Here is a 26,963-nt window from a genome sequence, read left to right on the forward strand (position 1 = left end):
TGAAGGTGTGAAGGTGGTGTGCATGCAGTAGTTCCAGTGGCGTGAAGGCAGTGTGCACGCAGTAGCTCCAGCTCCTACTTTGTGAAGGCGTGAAGGCAGTGTGCACGCAGTAGCTCCAACTCCTACTTTGTGAAGGCATGAAGGCGGTGTGCATGCAGTAGCTCCAGTTCCTACTTTGTGAAGACGTGAAGGCGGTGTGCACACAGTAACTCCAGCTCCTACCTTGTGAAGATGTGAAGGCGGTGTGCACGCAGTAGCTCCAGCTCCTACTTTGTGAAGGCGTGAAGGCGGTGTGCACGCAGTAGCTCCAGGTCCTACTTTGTGAAGGCGTGAAGGCGGTGTGCACGCAGTAGCTCCAGGTCCTACTTTGTGAAGGTGTGAAGGCGGTGTGCACGCAGTAGTTCCAGCTCCTACTTTGTGAAGGCGTGAAGGCGGTGTGCACGCAGTAGCTCCAGGTCCTACTTTGTAAAGGCGTGAAGGCGGTGTGCACGCAGTAGCTCCAGGTCCTACTTTGTGAAGGCGGTGTGCACATAGTAGCTCCAGCTCCTACTTTGTGAAGGTGTAAAGGTGGTGTGCACGCAGTAGCTCCAGCTCCTACTTTGTGAAGATGTGAAGGCGGTGTGCACATAGTAGCTCCAGCTCCTACTTTGTGAAAGTATGAAGGCGGTGTGCACGCAGTGCCTCCAGCTCCTATTTTGTGAAGGCATGAAGGCGGTGTGCACGCAGTGCCTCCAGCTCCTACTTTATGAAGTCGTGAAGGCGATGTGCACACAGTACCTCCAGCTCCCACTTTGTGAAGGTGTGAAGGCGGTGTGCACGCAGTAGCTCCAGCTCCTATTTTGTGGAGGTGTGAAGGTGGTGTGCATGCAGTGCCTCCAGCTCCTACTTTGTGAAGGCGTTAAGGTGGTGTGCATGCAGTAGCTCCAGCTCCTACTTTGTGAAGGCGTGAAGGTGGTGTGCACACAGTAGCTCCAGCTCCTACTTTGTGAAGGCGGTGTGCACGCAGTAGCTCCAGCTCCTGCTGGGAAAGGGTCCTCATCTTTGTACTTGCCATCCTGGAGATCAGTGAGAGCACTCAGAGGTTGCAAGGATTGACCCCAATGAACAGCCTGGGAGTAAGCCGACTGAAAATCTGAATGTTTATAAAATATACAATATAAAATATAAATATTTTTGAGAAAGACTGAGAAAAAAAGTGATATAAGCATTCTGGTTTGAAATCCACTTTAGTCGAATTCCAGCTTCTCATAGCAGCTTCTCATCACTCTTAGCAAAATGGGTCTCTATGTATTGATTGGTGTCTTCACTTGTTTAATGTCCAGCTTCTCCACCACCCTGCAAGCTCCATGATGCAGATGGCTTGTTTCTCTTATCCATCCCTGGACCTCCAGGACCTACTTCTGTGCCTGAGACTTAATAAATGCTCAGTAAAAATGCTTGATGAATGAATGAGTGATTAGGTTTCCATTCAAGAGACCATTATTTACAGAAGAAGGAAAATGGCAGCAGAGACATTTCCTGTCAGGTGTTTGGCAGGGATATATTGTCAATGAAACAATCTCAGGCACTAAGTGTAATTCTGAGGGGGCTTCTACTCTCAGCAGATTAATAAGATAAAGGTGATGAGTTTCACGTGGAAAGTGGCTAGTGAAAACTCAGAAAAGGACCATGGCAGCTGGCTGGGATTGAAGTGTGAATGTTGATATGAGTACAGAAATATCCGGGCTACCCCTTCTGATTCATTCACACATTATCACATGATGGCCTTGGCCTTGATAATGTCAGCTGAAATAAGCATGGTAATCTCTCCTCTCCACCCGCGCTATACGTCCCCATGCTCCGGCAAGGCTGGATGAGTGTCGAGCCCTCTGCACTTCAGGATGATAACCTTGGGAACACCCGGTCTGGCCAGTGCACGCTGCTCCAGGCAGTGGGATGGGTAACTTGCATCTCGGTTCTCAGAGTACATGCAAACAATACGGTTCACACAGTCAAAGCCTTAGCTACTCTGAACATACTCTGATGTTAGGTTGGTTTGGTTGTTTTTTTTAGTGACAAGGTCTTGCTCTGTCACCCAGGCTGGAGTGCAGTGGCATGACATTAGCTCCCAACTTGGCCTCCCAAAATGCTGGGGTTACAGGTGTGAGCTGCCATGCCTGGCCAAGTTTTTTTTATTGTTGTTGGTGGTGAAATGTTCATTATTGTAAATTGTGGATGTGGGGAAAATGTGTTTTTTTTTGGTTTCTCAGACTTCTCGAAGGACTTTCTGATGAAGGAGAACTTCCTGACTTACAAGTCTGTGCCTTTCCAAAGTAGAAGCTGAGCTCACTCCCTCGTCTCCCTGGAAGCTGGGGTGTAGGCTCGTGACCTCACACTCCACCAACCAGATGTATTCTCGCTAGACTCTGCAATGAAAGAAGCAGGCTTAAAGGGATCCATTCTGGCGCTTATGGTGATCGACACATCCACTTTCCAAAATGGCAGTGGTGAAGGCTCTAGGCTGCCCTGCCATCTGGGGCTGTACCAGCCACTTCTATTATTAGCCTTTCTGGTGGAGAAGTTCTGTGGTGTGATTTGGGTAACATTTATGACCCATTCGTGTTCTGGAAACAACGTGCACTATGCTTTTGTTGATTTCTTTTCTACTTGAGCCAGCCACAGTCAGTCTTATTTGCCACCAGAACCGTGGTGGGTACTGTGGGTCATTCAACTTCTAGAACCCATGAAGGTACGAATTATCACCATAGTCACTCTGAGGCTCCCTTTGGGACCTCTGCTGGTTACCATAGAAAATTCTTCTTCATTCCTGAGCATTGCTTGAGAAAGGCTTAGGCCAGGAGACCGCTAGGTTTGTCTGCCTTCGGACATAGCTCCTTCCCACTTAAAACAGGGCATTTCTCCTGGGAGATAGGGAAGGATGGTGGTGGTCATTAGGCTCTTGGTCTAAGCGGTTAAGAGAATTTTAAATCATTAAGACTTTTAAGTTCATATTATCAACTACTAAAGTACACATTTTAGTCCTTTGCAAATTCCATTCAACTCTAAAATTCAGAACCCAAGAAAAGCATTTACCTAAAAAGGCGTTTCCTCAGATCTTTCTAAAGTGTCACATGTCGTGAACTCAGGTAGTATATTATATAAGTTCATGTTTGCATCTGTGTTGGGATTTGCAGTTTGTTTTGTGGGATGAAATAACTCTTGTGAATTATCTGTCTTCAAAGTTGTTATTCTTTGACATTTCACCAGAGTCTTTTACATGAGCTATATTACATGAGTTGGAATAGTTTATAAACAATGAAGGAACCTGGCTTGCTTTCCCAAGATGGACTTACATTGTGTCTCTTAGACTTTAACTTCCTGTGAAGAATTAGCGCAATTATCTGACAGGTACAGATAAATTGTGAAAATTTCTTCACAAATATGCAGGTAATAGAGGCACACTTTGTCAAAATAAAAAGTGACATCTAGGTAATTGCTTTAATTTTTCTTTTCATTGTCTGCATAGAAAGCCAGCAAAATGTTAACAAAAAGGGCAAAAATAAACAGGAAGATGGTTTTTCATTTTTGTTTTGACACATAGTCTCATTTTGTCACCGAGGCTGAAGTGCAGTGGCGTGATCTTGGCTCACTGCAACCTTCGCCTCCTGGGTTCAAGTGATTCTCCTGCCTCAGCCTTCTGAGTAGCTAGGATTACAGGCATGTGCCACCATGCCCAGCTAATTTTTGTACTTTTAGTAGAGACGGGGTTTTACCATGTTGGTCAGCCTGGTCTTGAACTCCTGACCTCGTGATCCACCAGCTTGACCTCCCAAAATGCTGAGATTACAGGTGTGAGCCACCGTGCCTGGCCCAGGAAAACTTTCTGAACACTAGCAGCTAAGTTACGATGAGACTTCGAATGTTCTAAAAAACTGCACATAATACCCTCATCCTTTAAAGACTTCAGTGACAAGCTACTAAGATGTAATATCATTGGGTCTCTACTGGATATCAGGAACTATTGTTTAATCTTAAACGTGCCTTCCTGTGTCTGTCAGTTAAGGAAGGTTTCCAAGACCAAGGAGATAAATTGGTTCATTTTCATTTTCTCTCTCCCGGCAATCTATGCGTCTTAACAGGGCGGACACAGCCATGTATGGCCTGACCCATCAGGTCCCAGCTCATACTGGTGAAAAGGAACCTTGCAATTAGAGTCAGGGTACATGGAGCAGAATTAGTTTGCTCACTGCATGTGTTGGGAAAGGGCAGCCAAACTCAGTGATGGCCACTGCCTAATTCGTTAAAGGAATCTCCTGTTTGATGCTTGGTGAGCGGAACCTCCTGCTCCCCTCCGCTGGGGCTAACCATCCCCATCTCAAGTCCTCAGATGTGCCATGCGTGTCTTGCTTCTGCCTGGAATTCTCCCCCACTCCAAGCCCAATGTATCCTTTAACATAATGGAGGCACCCCTTCCCTGGGAGACCTTTTCTGCTATCCCCCAGACCTCCAAGGCTGTCTCCTGTGCTCATCACTCTGTACTCTCCCCCTTGTAATAGCCTGCATCACATTGCTCTGTAATTGCTCGTTGATTTGTCTGTGTTCTCTACCAGACTTAAGCTTGGTGACGACAGGGACCATTCTTAATCTTTGCCCTCCTGACACTTGGCCTGCAATTGGCAACAGTAAACAGTTGTTAAATACATCGGTCATTTCACCAAGCTATGACATTAATAAGCAGCTGTGATGAGTCTAGAACTAACTGTGCTGTGAGCAATGAGTGATTCCAGAGAAGGAAAACATAGCCCTGACTCAGCCATATATGAGCTCTGTAACCTTGGGCAAGGCACATACTTTGCATCTGTCAACCTCAGTCTTTTGATCTGCGATGTGGGATAAGAATGTTTTCTTCAAGTCATTGGTAGCTTGATGGGGATAGCATTGAATCTATAAACTATCGTGGGAAGTATGGTCATATTTATGATGTTGATTCTTCCTATCCGTGAGCATGGAATGTTTTTCCATCTGTTTGTGTCCTCTCTTACTTCCTTGAGCAGTGGTTTGTAGTTCTCCTTGAAGAGGTCCTGCACATTGCTTGTTAGTTGTATTTCTAGGTATTTTATTCTCTTCGTAGCAGTTATGAACGGGAGTTCACTCATGATTTGGCTCTGTGTCTTTTATCCATCATTCTCAGCAAACGGACACAAGAACATGTTCTCACTCATAAGTGGGTGTTGAACAATGAGGACACATGGACACAGGGAGGGGAACATCACCCACCGGGGCCTGGCAGGTGAGGGACTAGGGGAGGAATAGCAGGGGGTGGGGAGATTAGGGAGGGATAGCATTAGGGAAAGTACCTAATGTAGATGACAGGGCGGTGGATGCAGCAAACCGCCATGGCACGTGTACACCTATGTAACAGACCTGCGCGATCCTCACATGTACCCCAGGACTTAAAGTATAATAAATAAATAAAAAACTTTCTTTAAGACACCATAAAGATAATAAGAAACAATAACACAAATGGCTGGGTGAACAGTAAGTATACCTTAGCTACTGCTATTATTATCTTTCATCAAGGGATGAACTGGCCAGCAGAAGTGAGGGATTAAAATGAAAGAATCGGAGATCTAAGGAATGCTTCCTGCCCACCTCCCCTCCTCCTTCCCGCTTCTCCCCTTTTTCCGCTCATCCATTTCTTTCCTTAATTGAAATTCTAATGAAAGTCAGATAAAGGAAAGATCGTGTAACTGCAGAAAGCAACAAGGAAAATGTGTGATCAAATCTCCTCTGTTTCTTTTCTTTTCTTTCTTTCTTTCTTTCTTTTTTTTTTTTTTTGAGATGATCTCACTCTGTCTTCCAGGTTGGAGCGCAGTGGCTCACTGCAACCTCTGCCTCCCAGATTCAAGCAATTCTTCTACCTCAGCCTCCCGAGTAGCTGGGATTACAGGTGCACACCACCACAGCCAGCTAATTTTTGTATTTTTAGTAGAGATGGGGTTTTGCCATGTTGGCGAGGCTGCTCTCCACCTCTTAACCTCAGGTGATCCGCCCATCTTGGCCTCCCAAAGTGCTGGGATTCCACAAGTGAGCCACCATGCCTGGCCCTCAGGTGTTTTTTAAAAGCAGATACTCGAGTAAGACAGTTAGCATGCCAGGCACTGGTCTGTGTTTTGCATATGATTACATTCTCATCAGATCATCTATTTAAGCCACTTGACACACAATTAACAGATATATTAAATCTTCACAACCATTATATGATATATAATTATTATCTCCCTTTTACTCAACGGGAAACAAGCACAGAGAGGTTAAATAACTTGCCTGAGATTAAACAGCCAGTAGGTGGTAGAGCCAGCATGAGCACCCAGGCAGACTGGCACCAGGGGTCGCTTGGCAGAAATGCCCCTGGGAGCACAAGTATGTGCCCAGCATAGTGAGAGGACTTGACTCCAGAAACACTGCCCTGTAGTGCTTGGCTGTTCAGGCAAAGAATTACAATCACATAGGGAAGTGAATATAATTTGGAAACAGACAAGAGGACTATAGCTACGTTAGGTTCCTCGAAAGTGGACTGTGAGATGGAGATGAGCGTGCAAGGTGTTTACTGGGATAAATGTCTGGGAAGGAAGGAGCAAGCGGAAGAGGGAAGCGGGGGACATGGAGCTGCGACATGGTCCTGGCCTCCTGGGGTTGGGAGAGCCATTCTTCAGTGATGTGGAGAGGAAAGGGTGCAGCTCTTTGGAAGCAGGTCGAGCTACTTCAGGCTCTGCTTAGACTTCAGTTGCTGCTCATTGAAGCAGAGAAGAAAACGAATCTGATGACCACCATGCAGGATGAGCCCAAATGGGAGAGCCTGAGCGTGGTACTTAGGTATCAAAAGGGCACCTACGGTTGAATGTCACTTTCTGCCCCCCATTCCGTGTTGGGTTGAATGGACAAAACACACACAGGTGCAATTAAGGATGTAAAAAAAATTAACCAAACCAGCCGATGTAGCTAAGAACTCAACTGAGGATAAACTTGCTGTTGAACGGTGATGCAAAATCACCCCGGCGGGTCTTTGGTGGGCTGGTGATCCTATGAAATCAGATGTTGACATATGAAAACAGTGTTTCTGATTTGTTGAATTACCACATTAACAGCAAGTGCTGCTGGTTTGATTTGCACCTGATACGATAAGAAGCTAATTATATGACAGGGCAACCCACGTGGCAGGGCAGTTTCAGTCCTAGCAACACAGTGTTTACCTGGACAGCAAACAGTCAAGCTGCTAATTCAAGATGCAATCTTTTCCAGAGACTTAGCCAATGTGGTAAAAAACAACACTCCCCATTCTTCACAGACACTCTCCGGGTCTAGGAAATAAACTATAACTTATTTTTTGGTCAATTTCTGATTTAGAAATGATTTACTGATGGCCTTTTGTAATAAGAATTTTTATATTAAATAGTCTCAAGTAAAAATGTGTGGTCAATGATAGGTACCCAAATACAGAATCCCAGACTATTTGCGTTTGTAGATGTAGAAGAGAGAATCTTATACTTTTAAAAAAAATTTTTTTATTTATAGGCTTTATTTGATTATAAAAGGGAATACATAGGTGGGGGAATTTTTGAAAATACTTAAGAATCATAGAGATAATGACTGTTACTCTTGGGGTATATGGTTCCTTCCAGATTTTGTTTGTTTGTTTTTCTCAGTTTCAAAATATGTAACTTACTCTTTTATAACTTGTATGTGTGTACACGTGGGTGTGCAGAATACGGCAGTTGGCACATTATGGCCCACACTCATCTGTCTGCTTACTGTCTATGGCTGCTTTGATGCCACAGTAATAGGATTGGGTATTTGTGACAGGGAGTGTATGGCCCGCAAAGCTGAACGCAGCTCCTGTCTAGCCCTTTACAGAAAAGTTCTTCCATCCCGGTTTTAATATGTCAGACATTCCATGGCATCAGATGTTCTTCAGAAATGTGCTTTGAAGGACTGCGTTGTGTTCATGTGAGTGGATCGGAGTCACGTTGGACTTTACCATCTCCCTTACTGCACACATCCTGCCCGTTGGGAAACCCTCTTGGCTCTGTCTCCAGATGCATCCTAGATCCCCCAGCTCTCACCTGGGACCTTGGCCAGATCTCACCCCTCTCTGGCCCCGAATCTTTCTCTTGTCCCTGAAGAGGCTGGTCCCCACGCCATCCAGAGCTGACTCCTGTCCTAGGCAGGTGGAATATATGCCCAACACAAGGTGATCTTGAACCTGGGGTGACTGTCCCCTTTTCATTGCCAAGGTCCAGGTGAAGCTTGTGGACACCTTGCCTATGTAGGCTTCCTGGAATATAAATTTAAAGAGTCATATTTTTTGCTCATATGAATTGTAATCTCTGTAAAATCAATGTCTGTTAATTTAGTTAGGTTAAGATAGGTAAAAAATCACATCTTTACATAATATGTTAGTTTTTAAATGCCACTTTTCCTATTTTCTCTTTTTGCCAGGTTTATTGAAACTAAGGCCACTTTTTGAATCTAACACATTTTCCAGAACAAGTTGTCTTCACTACTAAGCTGTGATAGAGCGTGTTTAAAAATTAGAGTCCCTAGAAATTGTACTAAGCTATGAATAGCTATTTTGATTAGTCTTTATCACACAACCACTTACTATGTTATTAATACTTTTTGAAGAAACTTTTGCAAGGCTATTTACAATGACACTTAGCCTTTTCAGTTGTGAGGTCACACACCTCCAGAAAGAATTATGGGATCTGTCATAAACTTTCTTCTTCTCATTATTATTATTGTTATGATTTTTATCAATTCTATCAGGCAACTTCTGTGACATCTAAAAGGCTCCAAACTAGCATTGATGCCATTTCAGTCATTCTTCCTTCCGTAGAACTTTTAAATTCAAAATAAATAGAATGTATGGCCCTGATATACAGCTTTTGTTAGATCGCAAACACATGGGTACCTACTTTTTTTGAGAGAGAATTTTAAGTAAAGCAAAGGAAAACTTTGCCTTGTGTTCAGGTGTATGAGGTGGCATTTCAGTTGCACACAGCCTTGTAAAACCCTGAGCAGCGTGGTCCTGGCTGGCCTCAGGGAGCAGGCTGACTTGGTGGTTTAGAGCTCCACCCTAGAGCCAGAGGGCCTAGGTTCAAATCCCAGTTCCCCAATTTACCAGCTCTGTGATTTCGGCCAAGTGACTTAAGTGCTTTGACCCCATTTCTAAGGGTTTCCAGGAAGCAAATTCTGAGTTGGAGGTCAACAAATCTAACAGGGGATGCTCTTGGCATCAGCGCCAAGGAGGGAAGGAAAAGGAAGCAGCCATGGACAAGGGAGAAGCTGAGCTGTGATGCGGTCCCAACAAAGGCCTCAGCCGACACCTCCCAGAGTTGTCCCAAATTGCCACAAGGAAGCCAGTGTTCCGCACCCCTGTGCTGATCAATCACTGGCTCACCCTAGGGGGAAGTGAGACATTGGGGTGTTAGTTGTCTGCAGCAAAGATGGTATCCAAAAAGGACTAACAGCTGTGTGGCATCCCCTGCAGCATTCCTGCAGCTGGAGGAGGAAGTCCTTCGTTGCGTCAGGGAGAACCGGTGGTGTGCATTACAGAACCCACCATGGGTTGATAACAGTCCCTTTCTAACATTCTAATATTCTGAATATTCAATTAGAAATAGAATTAGAAATATGTTCCTAATATGCTGATGTTGATGATCATAATGGATTAAGATCTGTAGAAATGTTAGAACAGCGTTGGACTCACAGAAACTGACGTGTATTTGTTAAACGAAATTCAAACCTTGGGCCTGATTCATCTCCTCCTGTCGCTTTCTTCTTAATTATTCTACTGCCTTAGTAAGTTCCAGACCCTACTTTTGGAATATGCCAGTTTTACTCCTGACTCAGGGTGTTTTTTGTTTGTTTTTTTTTTTTTTTTTTTTTTTTGACAAAGTCTCATTCTCTTGCCAGGCTGGAGTGCAGCGGCACAATCTCAGCTCACTACAATTTCTACCTCCCAGGTTCAAGTGATTCTCCTGCCTCAGCCTCCCGAGTAGCTGGGACTACAGGCGTGCACCACCACACCCAGCTAATTTTAATATTTTTAGTAGAGACAGGGTTTCACCATGTTTGGCCAGGATGGTCTCAATCTCTTGACCTTATGACCCACCTTGGCCTCCCAAAGTGCTGGGATTATAGACTCAGGGTCTTTATAGTTATACCTGGAACATCTCTTTTTGAATCCACATTTTCGCATGTAATGCATGGGGTAGGGGAGCCTCTGAGAATAGGGTCTCAGAGCCTCCTTCCTGCTTTAGCCTTGCCTGGTGACTAAGGCAGTTGACACTGGTCTTGTGACTTGTTAGGTCACATGAGATTGCACAGAATGCGCCCCCAGTAAGTTTGTGATGAATGAACCAATGAGACTGGAGATTTTCTTATCTGCTCAGTGGCATGGCTGTGGATCAAGACTGATTGATTTTTCTTGGAAACAAAATGTTTTTCTACAGAATCTCCCTGAGCAATTTGATACTCACAGCAATGGCCCTCCATGGTCATCAGGAGATCTCCCTAGTGTGATGGTTAGATTCATGTCAGCTTGCTCAGGCTGTGGTGCCTCATTGTCTGGTCACACACAGTGTAGATGGAAAGGTATTTTTTAGATGTGATCAACGTGGTTAAGTCAGAGAGCACTTTGAGTAGGGCAGACTACCTTCCACAGTGTGAATGGGCCTCGTCCAATTACATGAAGGCCTTATTCTGTCTGCAGACTGCCCTCAGACTCAAGATGGCAACTACTGGAATTTTCAGCCTGTTGACCTACCCTGCAGATTGCAGGCTTTCACAGTCACATAAGCCATTTCCTTAAAATAAATACCTCTCTCTATATATATACATCCTATTCATTCTCCTTTCCCGAAGAACCCTAATACCCCTAGGAACCCAGTGTCTGCTGAGTCTCCATCCCCAGTTTTGCTTAAATTGCTGCAGTGTTTGTCTGGGGACCTGTAGATGTGGGCCCGTGACTTTCAGGCAGGGCAGAGGAAGACACCAACTCATCTAATGAAGATGTTTCCCAGCTGACTTGCTCAAGAGGAGCCTCGCTTGTGCCTTTAGGGTTTGTAACTGGTGCGTTGTGAAGAACTAGGAACAGTGGTTTCCTGTTGTTGGTAGGGCCTCCCTGTCCATCTGCTCACATGAGGCCAGATGCACTTTCCTGGGGGGGAGGAGAGAAGCGGACCTGAGCATTCCGGAGGACGCAGGTTGGCACAGCGTGCCCCCGTGCACAGCCGCCTGTAGGTGCGGGCAAGCCCATGTTGTTTCCTGGCCTCTCGTACAGCCCTAGCACAGTACATCCCTTCCTCTTCACTTACATTCAGGACTAGGGTGATGTTGAGATTTTAACTGCTTGGGAAAGACACAGAGGCTGGAGTAGCAGGAGTGTTAAACAGGCCACTGCCCTCTACAGCGTTCAACACAACTTGTGATTTCATTGTCTTGTTAGAAATAATACAAAACCACGTTTGATAGAAGGAAATTCTCATTGGTTATAAATCAGGAGGCCGAAAGCAGTGTCTGGCAGTGCGAACCCACCATGAAAATGTATGATGGATTGTGTGTATGACGTTGCCATGGTTTGATGCTAAAAGTAGATGGATGTAAAGAAGCCAAGTCTCCTTTCTATTTTTGAAACTTGGACTTCCTCTAGTACTCAAAATAGGAAAGAAACATGAAAGGTAAGGACTAGTGGCACACATGGAAAGGAAATCTGGATGTGGTTTAAGTTTTGGAGATTTTATCAAAGTGAGGGGGAGATGGCAGGCTGTCGCTCACGGCTTTCGCAGGAGCATGCTGGAAATGATTCACACGGCTCACTGCAGTGGAGACGCTCACAGCATCAGGAGCACACGTGTCGCCCCTTCTCACGTGTGTTGGTGGAGGTGGACACTGGGGCACGGATGTTGCCCTGTTGGTCGGCTCAGCTCAGTCTCTGCGTTCATTGCTGGTGTCACCTGTTGGCTGGGCTGATGCTGGCTGGGAAGAAGTGTGATCATCTTCGAGGGGACTGGCTGCTCTGTGGTTAAGGCTGAGCTCAGCTAGAAGGCAGGACAGGGTTGGACAAGTTGAGGGGAACCCTGCTGAGAGGGCAGAGAGGTGGCCCCTTTAGATTACCTGGGGTTGGAGGAGTCGTCAACAGAAAGGGGAGGCAAGAACAAGTTTGTGGCTGGAACAGTGTGAGCATGAAAATCACAGAGCACTGGATTAGCACCCACATTATCTGGTAAACGTGAATCCTCACTGATGGAAATAAATGATTGAACACACAAGTATTAGTAAGCTGTGGGGAGGGGAGAGGCAGGTCTTCCTTGTAAGTGTCCAGATGCTGTACGTTGATACTCCCCTGCTCAGGAGTGAGAGTCCTGTCCCTTGCGCCACACTCCCTCCCTCTTTGAGCCTGGATTGGATTTAGTGACTTGCTTTCAAAGAATGGAGGTTGGAAAGGGAAAAATGATAACTTTACAGTTGCACACTTGGCAAACTACTTTATCCAAGTGATCAAGTTAACAACATCTGTGAGATGCCATTTGGACATCACGAGACCCCATGTGATGTGATGAGAGGGGCACTTCACCTCGTGGTTTCTCCCCCAAGCCCACGATCTCAGCCTCATGATGAAAAAAGCATCGGACAACTCCAAAGTGGTGAATCTCTGCAGAACAGTCCTGACACTCCTCAGAGCTGTCAAGGCCATGATAGCTGAGGAAAGGCCAGGTCATTCTCATAGACCACAAGAGACCAAGCTGATACCAAGACGGAATGTGGCGTGGTTCAGTATCCAGGTATCCAGGTATTCTGGCACAGATAAAGTGAAAAACAAAAGCCAACCAAAAAACTAGCAACGTACAAAGTCTGGAATTTAGTTCATAGGATACCAATGGTTTTCAGTTTCTACAAACGTGCCATGGCAATGTAAAATGTTAACATGGGCAAAACTGGGTGAGAGGGATTAGGAGCTGTCTTTGCAACTCTTATGTAAATCCAGCTTCCCTCCCTCCGTCCCTCCCTCCCTCCCTCCCTCCCACCTTCCTTTCCTCCCTTCCTCTCTCCCTTCCTCCCAGGCTGGAGTATAGTGGTGCAATCACAATTTACTGCAGCCTCGACTTCCTCAGCACAAGCGATCCTCCCGTATCAGCCTCCTGAATACCTGGGACTACAGGCTTGTGCTGCCATACTCAGTTAACTATTTTAAATTTTTGTAGAGACAGGGTCCCACTATGTTTCCCAGGCTGGTTTCAAACTTGAGGGCTCAAGCGATCCTCCCACCTTAGCCTCTCCAAGTATTGGGATTACAGACATGAGCCACTGCACCTGTCCCCAATATTATTTCAAAAAAAATTATTAACATAAAGCATGTTTGTGTCTGCCCATAGGAGAGGGCTGCCAGATGCTGGAGGAAACTCCTTATGAGGAATTAGCGTGGAGACAGGAGACTGGGGAGTAACATCATCAGAGTCTTATTGGATCCAGTTTCTCTTCTGAGAGTCTTTAAGATTCAAGTTTTGGGTTTGTTTTGCTCTATTTTTAAAGTTCATGACTTTTTCTAGTTGTTGAAGGTGTTTTGCTCATACCCCAACAGACGCGAAACCTCTTACTGGATACGTTCAAGTTGCTACATTATATAGAACCCTGAGGGGGCCTGAAGGAGAGAACCCCATGTTTCCCAGGGGACAGATGATAAACTGTACCTGTCCAACACGTGGTTTATCTCCAGACAGTGTTTGAGGCAATGAGGAAACGAAAGCCCAATAGGTTACTGGAGGCGTCTGCCCTTCCTAAGAAGCAGTTCTGAGAGCCCATAAGCCAAGGCCTTCTTTTTTCCATGCACCAAGATCAGCGTGGTGCTCAGCGTATTCTGGTAGCAAATGCTTATCCAGGAGCTGCTTCCTCTTGGAAAATGCCTAGACACCACAGGATGGTGGCCCAGAAACCATCCCCCAATTTCCCAAGCCCCATTGCTTGGAGGAGAAGTCCTTTCAGTGTCTGAGGCAATCTCTCATCCCCCTTCAAGGCTGGCTCAGCAGATGAAGCTCATGCAGCCAAGGCCACAAGGCTGTCGGATGGTGCATGGCAAAGGGTACCCAGTGGAGGTGTTCTGGTCCCTGGGCCCACACTCCCAAAGTGAATATGGAAATACTGATTCACTTCCAGAGCTGTGAAGCTGCAAAGGCTCCCTTTCAATTTGACTTCTCCAAAAATTACCAGGTAAATGTATAACCAAGAAGCATCTTATCAGTTGCTATTTAAGGACTGAAATCATTTAAAGTTGACATCAGCACCATGCAATAAGGAAGAGCGATGTGTAACAGAACCCATAGTTAAACAGAAGGTTATATGTAATTACCCCCGTGTTGCATTGTCCTTTTAAACTCAGGAGATAAGGTTTGTCTTGAGCTGTGGGCCACCCTTGTTGATTCACTCCTGTCCCTACTGTCCACAAAGCACTCTGTCTCTATGGTGTGTGGACTTTGAAAAATTCCACTTCCTGATGTTGGCTCAGAGCAGCGAGACTTGAGCCAGAGCTCTTCTGCTACGACAATTCGTTCTGAATGCCTCGGAACCAAAGATTCTCTGTCAAGGAGCCTCACCCCTGAAATGCACATGCCACATCACCTTAGAAGACAGTTTTAAATAAGAAAGCCACAGGAAGATCATTTCAGGAACAGGAGAGTTCTGCGAAGGGCAGCTTGAACCAGCTGGCAATGCTGACCCCTAGGGAATTTGGATTTTACAAGTGTTTAAACTGGGGGGGGGGGTGAAGGTTTTAGAGAAGTTATGAGGAATTTGGAAAGTAGGATGGGAGGGGAAAAGGATGGGAAGGAGGACAGATAGAGAAGGAAAGTAGCTTCATATCAGAGGCATAGCAGTGAAGTTTTAAGGAGAAGAGGCATGAGGAAATAAGTAGGAATAAAACCGGTTCCAGGTGACCCACAAGACTTAGAGGGAGTCACAAACCAGAATTTATAAAGACCGTGTTCTGGTAAATGCACTCTCAGTAAATGCAGGACTCCATGCAGAACAACTCAGCGGCCCTGGCCAAGGCCTGGGGTCTGAGCCCTGCCCTGTGTCCTGCAGTTATTTCTCTGGCCTTCCTAAGCTGTCACCAAGCTCCCACCCTTCTCCCCACCGCCCCCGTGTGTCCCGAGGCTACTCCTGTCCTCCGAATTCCCTGCCACTTCCTGCTCTTCTTCTCCACCTGCCATCACCCCACCCTTCCTGGAATGAAGCCACAAATGAGGGGCAGATGGGTTCTCACAGACTTCACAGTTTGCACCATGTTTGCAAATGGTCATTAAGCGCTAAATATCGCAACTTAAAAATTATTTTTATTTAAATTACTTCTAATGGCAAAAACCAGTTACTTTGGCACCATCCTAATAGCAGCAGTCAGTGAACTTTTCTTAAAACAACTATTGATTAGAAAGGACATTAAGTACACCACCACAGAGATCAGCATGACAAAATAGTCTGGGGCAGGACCCGCCTTTGCAGGCTGTGACTCCTCACCTGTCTTTCTGTCTTTCCTCACCCCTCCCCAGTGTTACCTTTGCAAGTCCATGGCCTGCTCTCCTGGCCTTCTCTCCCACTGGGGCTGGCCTATCTTCCAGCATCCCCTGGATGGCTGCAGTCCGCTGTGTCCAGGCCATGCTTTCCAGATAGCTCGGCCTCAGCATAGCTTTTTGGGAGGCACAGGCTAACCCACAACAGGGTCAGGCAGCAGGCATGGCACAGGCTGGACAGGAAACGGGTGAGATGCTCATGCTGGCCAAAGTGATGGTCTGTGGCAAAGACATGGTTCCAGTTGCTGGTCCCAACTGAGACCATAACACACTGAGCGAAATCAAAGTTCTGACTATGCAGGATAAGCAAATAGTGATACGTTGCATGACCCTACAATTTTATGGCCTGTCTAGAGACACGGAGAGGGGCCTGTTAATAGTCGTACCAGGATAAGAGGTGCACCTTGGGACTGTTCCCGGCAGACTGGGAAATAGAGTGACTACAGTGGTATTTCCAGGTCGAGAATGGAGGCGGCCCACAGACGAGCTCAGGGGCAGGGAAGCTTCAGAGGCTCAGGGTGTTGGTGTGAGTGTCCTGGCTATTTTGGGCTAAAAGGAGCTTTGAGGAAAACACTCTGTGTGCTAAGCTTAAAAAGAGTTAAAAAGATACAATGGGCAACTGGGTTAAGTCTGATCTAATTATTCTGAGAAGAGACTGAAAAAAAGGTTCTGCTTTCTCCCGCTGGCTGTCCAGATGAGGCGGGACGCTGCTTGCCAAGGCAGCCTGAGGAACTCTGCGGTTCCAAGGACCTGAGTCGGGGCTCTCTTTGCAGGGATTGAGACCATGTGTCAGTGACCTGCCCCCATTTAAACCTGGGGAACTCTTGTTGGGTTGGTGGTTGTATCTTTTACGTATTAAGACTTGCTATAACATAGTATTTTGGGGGAAAAAGTCTGTATTGCTTTGAAAGCCACTGATCTAGGACAAGTCTAAGTGTGGTTCCACGAAGCAGGTAGTGAGAGAGTGGGTACCGCCTCTCCCTCAGCAGCGGGGCACACATATTCATCATTCATCAGATTGCCATTATAGATAGCATCATTTACACCACGTGCATAGGTGTCATTTGATCTTTTGATTTTTGTTTGAGTGTGGGTTTTTTTTTGGTCTAATCTAAGAAGAAAAATGTCTTCTTCCACTTTGTTCCAGAAATATCTTGGGTTTGATACTAGTTTCATACCTTTTTTTCACTTTTGCAAAGTGCATAATACATACTCTGAATTTTCCTGGGCCACAAATTCTGTATTGGTGACATTGAGAGTCTTTAGTGGGCTATGGAAGGTGGAGATGAGGAATTCTTAGACTCTTGAGTCAGTGGGTGGAGGGTTGGCTTCAATTTTCTTTCTTGTATTCTTTCAGCCATCACTCTTTTTTTTTTTTTTTTTTTTTCCCTACCAAACAGCTTCTCAAAGACTGATGATTATGTGAAGGGGAAAAAGATGTCAAGAAAGGTGAACATTTGGCTTTGAAGTGGCAATGATTTTCTAGGGCATACTACATGATGAAATGGCAAAGGAGAATAAAAATGCTCATTTAAAGTATATTACTAATATTAAATGGACATACATTTGGAAAGAGAGTATATATAGGAAAATTTAAAATGTGGAGGTGTTTGCCCCTTTGAACTTCTGCAGCATGTGTGGGCTCTGCTGAGTGGAAGGATACACAGCCAAGGTACAGTGACCTGGTGACTCCTGGCTCTGTCACCCGCAAGTCATCTGGCTTTGCTGTGCCACAGTTTCAGCACTAAAAATCTTGGTGATCACTTCAGTGGCACTCAGGATCTCTCCCACATCTGAATTCTGTGAGTCCTTAAGTTCTGGATGTCTAGTAGATTTCAGGTTAGCAACAATGAGGAAACCCTTAGCACCTTAGTCTCCAGCAGGGTGAAAGGTGCTATCTGGGTGAAGAAGCTGTTTTAGGCCCTCAGTGGGGGGACACTTGTCATTTGTGTAGCTACACTCAGGGTCTGTTATCTGTGCTGTCCTTGTTTTCCCTCTGATGTGGTTTGGATCTGTGTCCCTACTAAATCTCATACTGGATTGTGATCCCCACTGTTGGAGCTGGGGCCTGCTGGGAGGTGATGGGATCATGGGGCTGGAGCTCTCATGGATGGTTTAGCACCATCCCCCCTTCATACTGCCCTAGTGACTGAGTCCTCACAGGATCTGGTTGTTTAATGGTGTGTGGCCCCTTCCCCGTCACTCTCTCTCTTGCTCCAGCTCTGGCCATGTGATGTGCCTGTTCTCCCTTCCCCTTCCACCATGATTGTAAGTTTCCTGAGGCCTCCCCCAAAGCTGAGCAGATGCCAGCCATGCTTCCTGTACAGCCTGCGAATCCATGAGACAATTAAACCTCTTTTCTTTATAAATTACCCATCTCAGGTATTTCTTTACAGTAATATGAGGCTGGACTAATACAGATTACCACAAATATATGTAAAGGGGACTCCATGGTTGGAACAAGCAATTTTAATATGCACGAAGGAGCACTAAAACAAAGTATTGGTGCTCCTTGAACCACCATGGGGTTACGGCCTGAGAAATCCATCCTAAGTTGAAAATATCAAGGTTGAAAGTACATTTAATCCACCTAGCCTACTAAACATCAAAGTGTAACCCAGCCTACCTTGAATATGCTCCGGACACTTACATCAGTTTGTGGTTGGGCAGAAGCAGCCAGCAGCACGGCTCACTGCAGAGTGCCGGCTGCTCACCCTCGTGGTCGTGGGGCTGACCAGGAGCTGTGGCTCATGGCTGCTGCCCAGCTTCACAAGAGAGTGTGCCACCACATGTCACTAGCCCAGAAAAAGATCAAAATTCAAAATTTGTTGCACAGTTTCTGCTGAAAATGTATTTTTTACACCACTGTAAAGTCAAACAATGATAAGGTGAGCCATCCTAAGTTGAGGACTGTCTGTAATAGTAAATATTTCCTGTTGGTAATAGCTAATTCATCTGTTACAGCACGGAGTCAGGTCATCAACCTTTACAACTGAGAGGCAGGTCTCAGGGATATATTTAGTTCTGTGGTAACCAGCAGCTAAGATCAGTGACAGTTACATTCAGGTATTCAAGAAATAGCAAACTAGAAGCTTAGGAGAAAGAAAAAGTAAAATTTATGGGACAGAATGATCAGAACTGAAAGTTAGATAAGAGAATTAGCCTTTTGTGTTGATAAGGCTTTTTTTTTGCTTTTGTTTTTGTTTTTGAGACAGGGTCTTGCTCTGTTGCCTAGACGAGTACAGTGGTGGAATCTTGGCTCATTGCAACCTCTGCCTCCCAAGCTCAAGCGATTCTCCTGCTTCAGCTTCCTGAGTAGCTGGACTTACAGGCATTAACCACCATACCTGGCTAATTTTTGTATTTTTAGTAGACTCGGATTTCACCATGTTGGCCAGGCTGGTCTCGATCTCCTGACCTCAGGCCATCCACCTGCCTCGGCCTCCCAAAGTGCTGGGATTACCGGTGTGAGCCACTGCACCCAGCTGATAAGGTTTTATTCAAGTGCCAAAATATTATATTTTCAGCATTTCAACTTTTCAGTTATTTAAAAACATAGAATTTCTAATAGTATGGCACACTGCTCTGCCTCTGAGAGGCTCTCGCACACCGCAGTCTTTAGAACTCAGTCTATGACTGTTTTCTTTCAAGTTCCTGGTATTTCAGGTGTGTGTCTGTTGTAACCACACCTACTTCACCTCAGACTTTGAAGTATCTTGTGTAAAATATTAAATGCTTTAAGGAATTATTAATCATGAGATGCATACATCACAGAATAACTAACACTATCCAAAAGAAAGCAGATATTATTTGTTTTGACATTTCATTTCTTTAATGTAGTTGAAAGTCTCTGACAAATACAGATAGTAAAATAAGCTGGGTGTGGTGGCTCACCCCCGTAATCCCAGCACTTTGGGTGGCTGAGGCAGGTGGATCGCCTGAGGTCAGGAGTTTGAGACCAGCCTGGCCACCATAGTGAAACCGTGTCTCTACTAAAAATACAAAAAATTAGCCGGGCGTGGTGGTGGGCACCTGTAATCCCAACTACTAGGGAGTCTGAAGCAGGAGAATCACTAGAACCCAGGAGGTGGAGGTTGCAGTGAGCTAAGATCACCCCATTGCACTCCAGCCTTGGCAACAAGAGGGAAACTCTGTCTCGAAAACAAACACTTAAAAAAAGTAAAACATACGTTAGATACAGATAACAGGCTAGGATTAGCTATAATATAACAATGCAATACACAGATTTTTATTTTTTTTATTTTTAAAATTGATTTTATTTTAGTTTTTTAAAGAAACAGGGTCTTGCTCTGTTACCCAGGCTGGAGTGCAGTGGCACGATCTTGGCTTACTGCAGCCTCCACCTCTGGGGTTCAAGCAATTGTCACCTCAGCCTCCCAAGTATCTGGGATCACAGGAACATGCCATCAGGCCCAGTTAATTTTATTTTTTGTAGAGATGGGGTCTCACTGTGTTGCCCAGGTTGATCTTGAACTCTTGGGCTCAAATGATCCTTCTACCTCAGCCTCCCACAGTGCTAGAACAACAGGCCTGAGCCAGAGCACCTGGCAACACATTTTGAAAAGAATATTGTTTCTTAATAATTAGTTCTTGCTTTCTGCCATCCCTAGTATTCCTAGTCAAGAAAAAGAAATAGCTCCAACTTTTTGTCCAAAGCTTTCAGGATATATTCCTAAAGGAATCTCAATAATATTTCTTCTGGCCTTTTTGAGAGCAAGACTTGAACTGATTTTTGTCATACTCTTTTAAAAAAGCAAAGGAAGGATCGCCCCTCTTCAGTGACAACCAAGCTATGAAAATATCCAGACCCACAGTCTTCCCTCTGCCAGTGTCAGGCTGACCTTGAGACAGGGAAGTCCTGGGGAAAAGCATTTTGCCCGGAAGAACACACGAACATTCGTGTGCGTGCGTCTGGTGAGCTGAGAAAGCTACGTGACTCGAAGACAGATTTTCTTGCAAAACAATATCTCTCAAAACCCCATTGCCTAATGGCTTTTGTTCTGAACTTTTTCGAGTGAGGGATCTTTTTGCTGAGTGGCTAGACGTTCCCCAAACAAACCGCCAACCCTCACAGGTACAGCCCGTTTTGCTCTCTGCTCTCCAACTCCCTCCTGTGACTCGAAGGAGGAGATTTGATAGCCCAGGGTGAAGTTTCAACCTCCTGTGGCCACTCCACCCTTAGGTGGGTGCCTGGTCATGCCAGGAAAAAAAAAAAAAAAAAAAAGCTGGGGGAAGAGAAAGGGCAGGCGGGCCTAGGTGAAGTCATCCAATGAAGGTTACTGGCTGAGCAGGGACACCTTCTCACACGACTGGAGGGAGAATGTGGGGCAGCTGGGCAGAGCTCCCTTCCAGCTGCCTGTCACGGTACTGGGAGTAAGAGGTGACCTGTTTATTTTTAGAAGGGGGCAGTGATAATAACCCAGGTCCTAGCTTCATTGAAGGCAGGCAGGCGGTTTGGAAGTTTGTAAACACCCACTTTCTCAGCAAGGGAGGAGCACTTTTTTTCCGAAAAGGAAAGAACGTCTCTACTGGGTTTCTCTACCTCCTGATAGTCAGCATTAGAGTAGAAAAGAAACTATTGTTTGGCCACATTAGCTGCGGTGGGCAGGTGCTGCAGCCCTCACCACTGTTGTTTTTAAAGGGCAGAAATGCCTGAAGGTGAAGACTTTGGACCAGGCAACAGGTAATTGTGATATATGCATACTGACTTGTTCTTCAGTCTGTTTCATTGGCTAGTTATCTTTTAAAAAATAGTATGGCTAATTTAAAAAGTAGTTTAACGTGTAAAAATATTAAGGATGTCATCCTTTAATTCTAAGAAACAATTTTCTTTGGCATGAACTAACTCCAGAGACAAATAACTTAGTGTGCTTTTAAAAACTTACACCAGTAAGTGCTTTTCTTGAATCAGAAAGTAATGGCCTGAAATTAAAAAAAAAAAAAAAATGTTTCCCGGTACATAATGTAGAATCTACTTGAATGTTTTGATGTGAATTTTTAACATTAGATGGTGGTTGTTGGAAATCTAAGCTATTGAGCATTTTTAAAAACCTTTTGCATTTGAAAGATCTGTTAAGCATTTCTAAGGGTTAAACATTGGACCAGTATACCATTTTGATATTGTAAAACTTGTTAAAGCCATAGTCCTTATTATTGAAACTGTGATTACTTGGGCTCCCTTTACAGCACATTAATTGTATCACTGTTTATATTAATATCTAACTCTAAGAAGGGGGAGATCAAGAGAAGGGAAAGGAAGCAGGCCATTAATTCCTAATCATATGAGCATAACTGTGTGCCCAAAGTCAAAGTCTACATTTTAGCCACATTGCTGTGAATATTTGTATGAGTCAGTTAGATGCCTTTACTGGAATTTAAATTGGGGCCATTGAAATTTGGATATGAAGTAGACAGAAAATTATTAAATAAGAAAAGGAGTCAGACAATTTTCTTGCTAAAGAAAGTGGAAACTGGTAACTCTCTAGGAACAAGGGCACCAAAATATATTTTTTTCATTGTATTAAACACAAGCATCCCCTTTCAGCCATGGGTATATGGGCAGGTTTGTGTGTGTGGTGATTATAATCAATTGTAATAAAGTCCTTTAAAGCTACTTTTCTCTAGTTTTCTAGTTTCTGTTTTCTTACTGATTCCTTCCTAATACATCAACATTATATTGACATGTAATTGAACAGTGAAACAACTTTCTACATAAAATGACACAGTAAATCAAGTACTTAAAGGTGACATGTATAGAAGTGCCTAGAGTAGGATATGGGTTAACCGGTTAAGAAAACATTTCCAGAAAAATGTAAATGGCAGATTTGGTTGGAGATGATGGGTCGATTTACTTGTATTATATTGTATGTGTCCCCTCCATGACATTTAGACGGTTCTGGAAGCAGGACCTTTATTTTCCTCTGGGCACCTAGGCGTTCCCACCAGCTCTCTGCATAGAATTTTGCACAGAATAGGCATTTTGAATACAGACTTGTAGGATGGAATGTATTGATAAGTTATTCGATATGTGCAATAAATATTTATGCGGCCTACTCATTTTAGAGGTTGAAAGGAGGGAGAGATTTGGTGGAAATGTGATAAAGGTTGCTTTAATGAAATGCAATATTATCACCATTAAGTCGTAGTTAATTACTGGTAAATATTTTGAACTAACAGTTTGTGATGTATACTAAACAAAAGAATTTCTAAGAATGCTTTGCTGGTTAAAAAGGGTAAACAGATAAGAGTGTGTAGATATTATATAGCTGTATACACACATATAACTCTATATTATATACACATACAATGATGATTATTACCAAGGATTAGTAATACAGTGGATTGAAAGTGGGAGACTCCCTCTCCTTTGAGGTAGGATATTCCTGTGCCACCTTTCCCTGCTACCTGTAGTTTTTATTTTGATGAGATAACTTAAGCTCTTACCAGTTGGTGGTTTTCTATATAATATACTTTGCCTTACTTCATATATTTGTTTTTTTTTCCTATCTTAGCAGAAAGAAGGGGCATCCCAGGCAAGGGGAAAGTTTAAACATAGGCTAGAAATAAAAGATTACAACTGGCCAGGTGCCGTGCACATGCCTGTAATCCCAGCTCTTTGGAAGGCCAAGGCAGGAGAATCCCCTGTGTCCAAGAGTTTGAGACCAGCCTGGGCAACATAGGGAGACTCTGTCCCTCCAAAAACTACAAAAAATTAGCTGGTGTGTGCACCAGAGGGGCTGAGGTGGATCACCTGAGCCCGGGAAGTGGAGATTGCAGTGAGCTGTAGTCAGACCACTGCACTCCGACCTGGGTGACAGAGTGAGACCCTGTCTCAAAAAACAAAAAAAGGTTGCAATGGAAAAGGAATTTTACTCTTGCTAAGTGTGAGTTGAAATGCCTTTGGACAAGTCTTTTGGTGCCTTGTCTGAAAGAGAAACAACTGTTGAAAGTTGTTTACTGACAAAGTCTGTTCTTAGAGCTGGATTGCAGCAGGTTCTAGTTGAGTCTCACACTGAGTTTTTCATATTACTTTAGCCCCATTTTGGCACTAGGTGACCTGGATTGCTCTGCAGCTACCAGTGAGCTAAATCTGAGTTTGGGTTTTAAAAAATCAGTGGAAGCGGAATCTCCGCAGCTTCATAAGTATCCAGGTGTAGGGCGCAGGTATCCAGGGCAGACTGCTCTGTGTGCCCTGGTCTGATGGCCCCAAGGCACCATTTGATATTCACCAAATGGACTTGATGAACCAATGGCTAGAGATGGGGCAGGTCCAGGAGAAACCCCCGCTTTTTGTGGTTGATCTTTTGTCAGCAATACATGGTCTTAGTAAGAGCCTCTGGAGATGCCATGCTCTTTTCCAAGGTTGAGAGGTGAGGGGACAGGGTGAGCCTGAATGCCACTTCGAAGCAGACAAGCAAGACAGAAGCCCAAACAGGGAGGCTCAGGTGCCCAAGAAGAAAGAAAGAACAATGGGGCAGTGACTAGGGCAGCAGCCAAGGTCAAGAAATAGAGGAAGCCTGTCCCCTGGCCAGTGTGTACCAGCTGGCTGTGCAATAGTTCCTTGGCCAACCTTGGAGCCAGGGCCTGGGAGGACCTCTAATGTCTTCAACAGCCTGAACTGAAGGGTATGGAAAGGGGGACAGTCCCTGTTCCAGCTGTCCTAAAGGGAGAGGGACCCTGGGCACCAAGACGAAACTCTTCAGGCATCTTCTTGTGGAAGCGCTTCCTGGATCATCGTATTCATATGTTCATTGCTTCACTTGGTAGGACTTTATGGTGCCCCCAATGTCAGCCTGCCGCTGTGCCAGGAGCTAGGGTGATGTCAGGCCCCTGCTCTCACGGAGTACACAGCCTGGGTGCAGAGACAGACCCCAACGTGAAAACTAAGTAAGCAAGAGTATTTCAGATAACAGGGGCTGAAGAAATGAAAGTTAAAACGGTCACGTGGGAGAGTACCTGGCGTGCAGGCTAGAGCTGGGGGAGGGGACTAACAGCAGAATGTCACCTGTGAGTCCAGGCTCCTGGGAAACATCCTACTAGACTATCATACAGTAAGGGCTGAAAAGTTTGTCTGCAAAGGCCACTGAGCCCATACAACTGAAACTTAGTAATACGAGTTTTGGCTACTCATTGGCTTTATGTGATCGCTTGACTCTGGAGTGGTTGGGCTGCCATACATTCGTGTTCCAGATATACGAAGAGTTACTATATTTAAGACCCCCAAAGCGCTTTTAAAGCCGAAACGTCATTTGTAATTGTACTAAATTTTATTCTTGGAAGGTTTAAAAGAAATTGACTTAAATATATCCAGTTGTTTTAATAATTCAGATTAGCCAGATTTTAGGTTTAATTTGACATTGTTGACAAAGCCTATTGTCAATAATACTATTTCTTTCAAAAATGGGGTGATGAGGAGAAAAGCCTTGCACAGGAGTCTGACCAGGGTGCAGCTGGGATCCCTATGAGCCAGTGTATTTCAGCTTTTGCATGTTTGAAAAGGTCGTAATTGGCCTTTGGTTTTGAAACAGGTACAGAGAGGTGAAGTAAACAAAGTTCACACAGCCGTGAAGTGAGGGAGTTGTGATTCCAAGGCAAGCGACTGACCACTGGGGAGCTTGTGCAGTTAGACACGTATCTAGCTGTTATGTGGTGACGATGCCCCGGGTGTGTTTAGCACTTAAGGAAGAGCAGTGTGAGCGCAGAAAGGTCAGTAGGATTGGCACCCAAGGAGAAAGGAGGGAGTGGCTGAAGTAGGAGAAGTACACAGGAGTCCTTCACTGGGCCTTGTAGGAAGCAGTGTGTGTGAATGTCATGCAGTCTGCTCTCTGCGGTAGGGAAGCCCTGATCTTTAGCATTTGCGGATTCCTGTGGTGTAAATACTCCCACTGTGGTTGATTTTCGCATCACCATGTAAGGTCGCTAAAAGTGGAGCTGGAACTATTCACAGTAGCAAAGATATGGAATCAACCCAAATGCCCATCAACGATAGACTGGATAAAGAAAATGTGGTATGTATACACCATGGAATACTATGCAGCCATAAAAGGGAATGAGATTGTGTCCTTTGCAGGGACATGGATGGAGCTGGAAGCCATTATCCTCAGCAAACTGATGCACGAACAGAAAATCAAACACCACATGTTTTCACTTATAAGTGGGAGCTGAATAGTGAGAACATGTGGACACAGGGAGGGGAACAACACACACTGGGGCCTGTTGGGGAGAGGTTGGGGAGAGGAAGAGCATTAGGAAAAGTAGCTAATGCATGCTGGGCTTAATACCTAGGTGATGGGTTGATAGTTTTAGCAAACCACCACGGCACACATTTACCATGTAACAAACCTGCACATCCTGCACATGTACTCAGGCACTAAAAATTAAAATTAAAATTAAAATAAAGTGGAGCTGGAAAGAGAATCAGCATATTGGCTCTCATGAGCCTGCAGAGGTCAGTCTCATGAGAGACTGATTGTGGGCCAAGATAAGAGTGCTACGGCTCCTTCATTTATATATCTCTAAGGCGTAATAGACATTCAGTAAATATTTGTGGAAGGAATTATTTATTTTTCTTTTCTTTTTTTTTGAGACAGAGTCTCGCTCTGTTACCCAGGCTGGAGTGCAGTGGCATGATTTTGGCTTACTGCAACCTCCACCTCCCAGGTTCAAGCGATTCTCTACCTCAGCCTCCTGAGTAGCTGGGATTACAGGCACCCACTACCATGCCTGGCTATTTTTTACGTATTTTTAGTAGAGACCGGGTTTCACCATCTTGGCCAGACTGGTCTTGAACTCCTGACCTCGTGATCCACCTGCCTCAGCTCCCAAAGCGCTGGGATTACAGGCGTGAGCCACTGTGCCTGGCCTATGGAATTATTTATTTTTCTTTCACTCTTCTACCATAGCCATGGAAAAGATCTCTTAGATATGGAAAATGTTTACCACTTTAAAGTCTTACTTTGACCCAGCTGGGCTAATATTTAAAATTGATTAAGAACATGTAGAACAATGCAGTCTGTTTTTCATGCAAGAGAGTTTTTTGAGTTTGTTTAGTGTGAGATATCTGAATCCCTGGTTAATAAGTAGTGTGCTTCCTAAACCCTTGCAGCGTCCCAGTGAGTTTCCTGGAATCGCACCTCTGTGAAAGCTGATTGCTGTTTTATAAACGCAGAGTGACTAATGCCTTGCTGCTACTCCTAAAATGTGCTGAAGGTCTCTCTGTTTACCATACCCAAGGAGGGCTGCAGCTGCTGTGTGGCCATGGGGAGGGTCTGTGCCTGGTCACTGACAGTACAGAAGCCAAACTGTATGGGCTTCCCCTTATTCCCAGCCTCTCATCTCTTT

The 26,963-nt window shown here is 44.8% G+C and overlaps 1 protein-coding gene across 2 annotated transcripts in view; it reads left to right on the forward strand.

The window, feature by feature from the left end:
• The window catches only part of RETREG1 (reticulophagy regulator 1), a 140,644-nt gene that overhangs the window by 82,144 nt on the left and 31,537 nt on the right, over window positions 1-26,963 (forward strand). The window contains exon 1 of one of the 2 annotated variants that reach the window (XM_003942909.4): window positions 19,618-21,306. The exons of the other annotated variant lie outside the window; for it this stretch is intronic. Coding sequence (XP_003942958.1) covers window positions 21,272-21,306 — 35 coding nt within the window. The 5' untranslated portion in view covers window positions 19,618-21,271. Of the gene's footprint in view, window positions 1-19,617; window positions 21,307-26,963 lie in introns of those variants that run through there. 2 annotated transcript variants of the gene reach the window in all.

Source organism: Saimiri boliviensis, chromosome 1 (assembly GCF_048565385.1).
Source record: "Saimiri boliviensis isolate mSaiBol1 chromosome 1, mSaiBol1.pri, whole genome shotgun sequence".
Lineage (NCBI taxonomy): Eukaryota > Metazoa > Chordata > Mammalia > Primates > Cebidae > Saimiri > Saimiri boliviensis.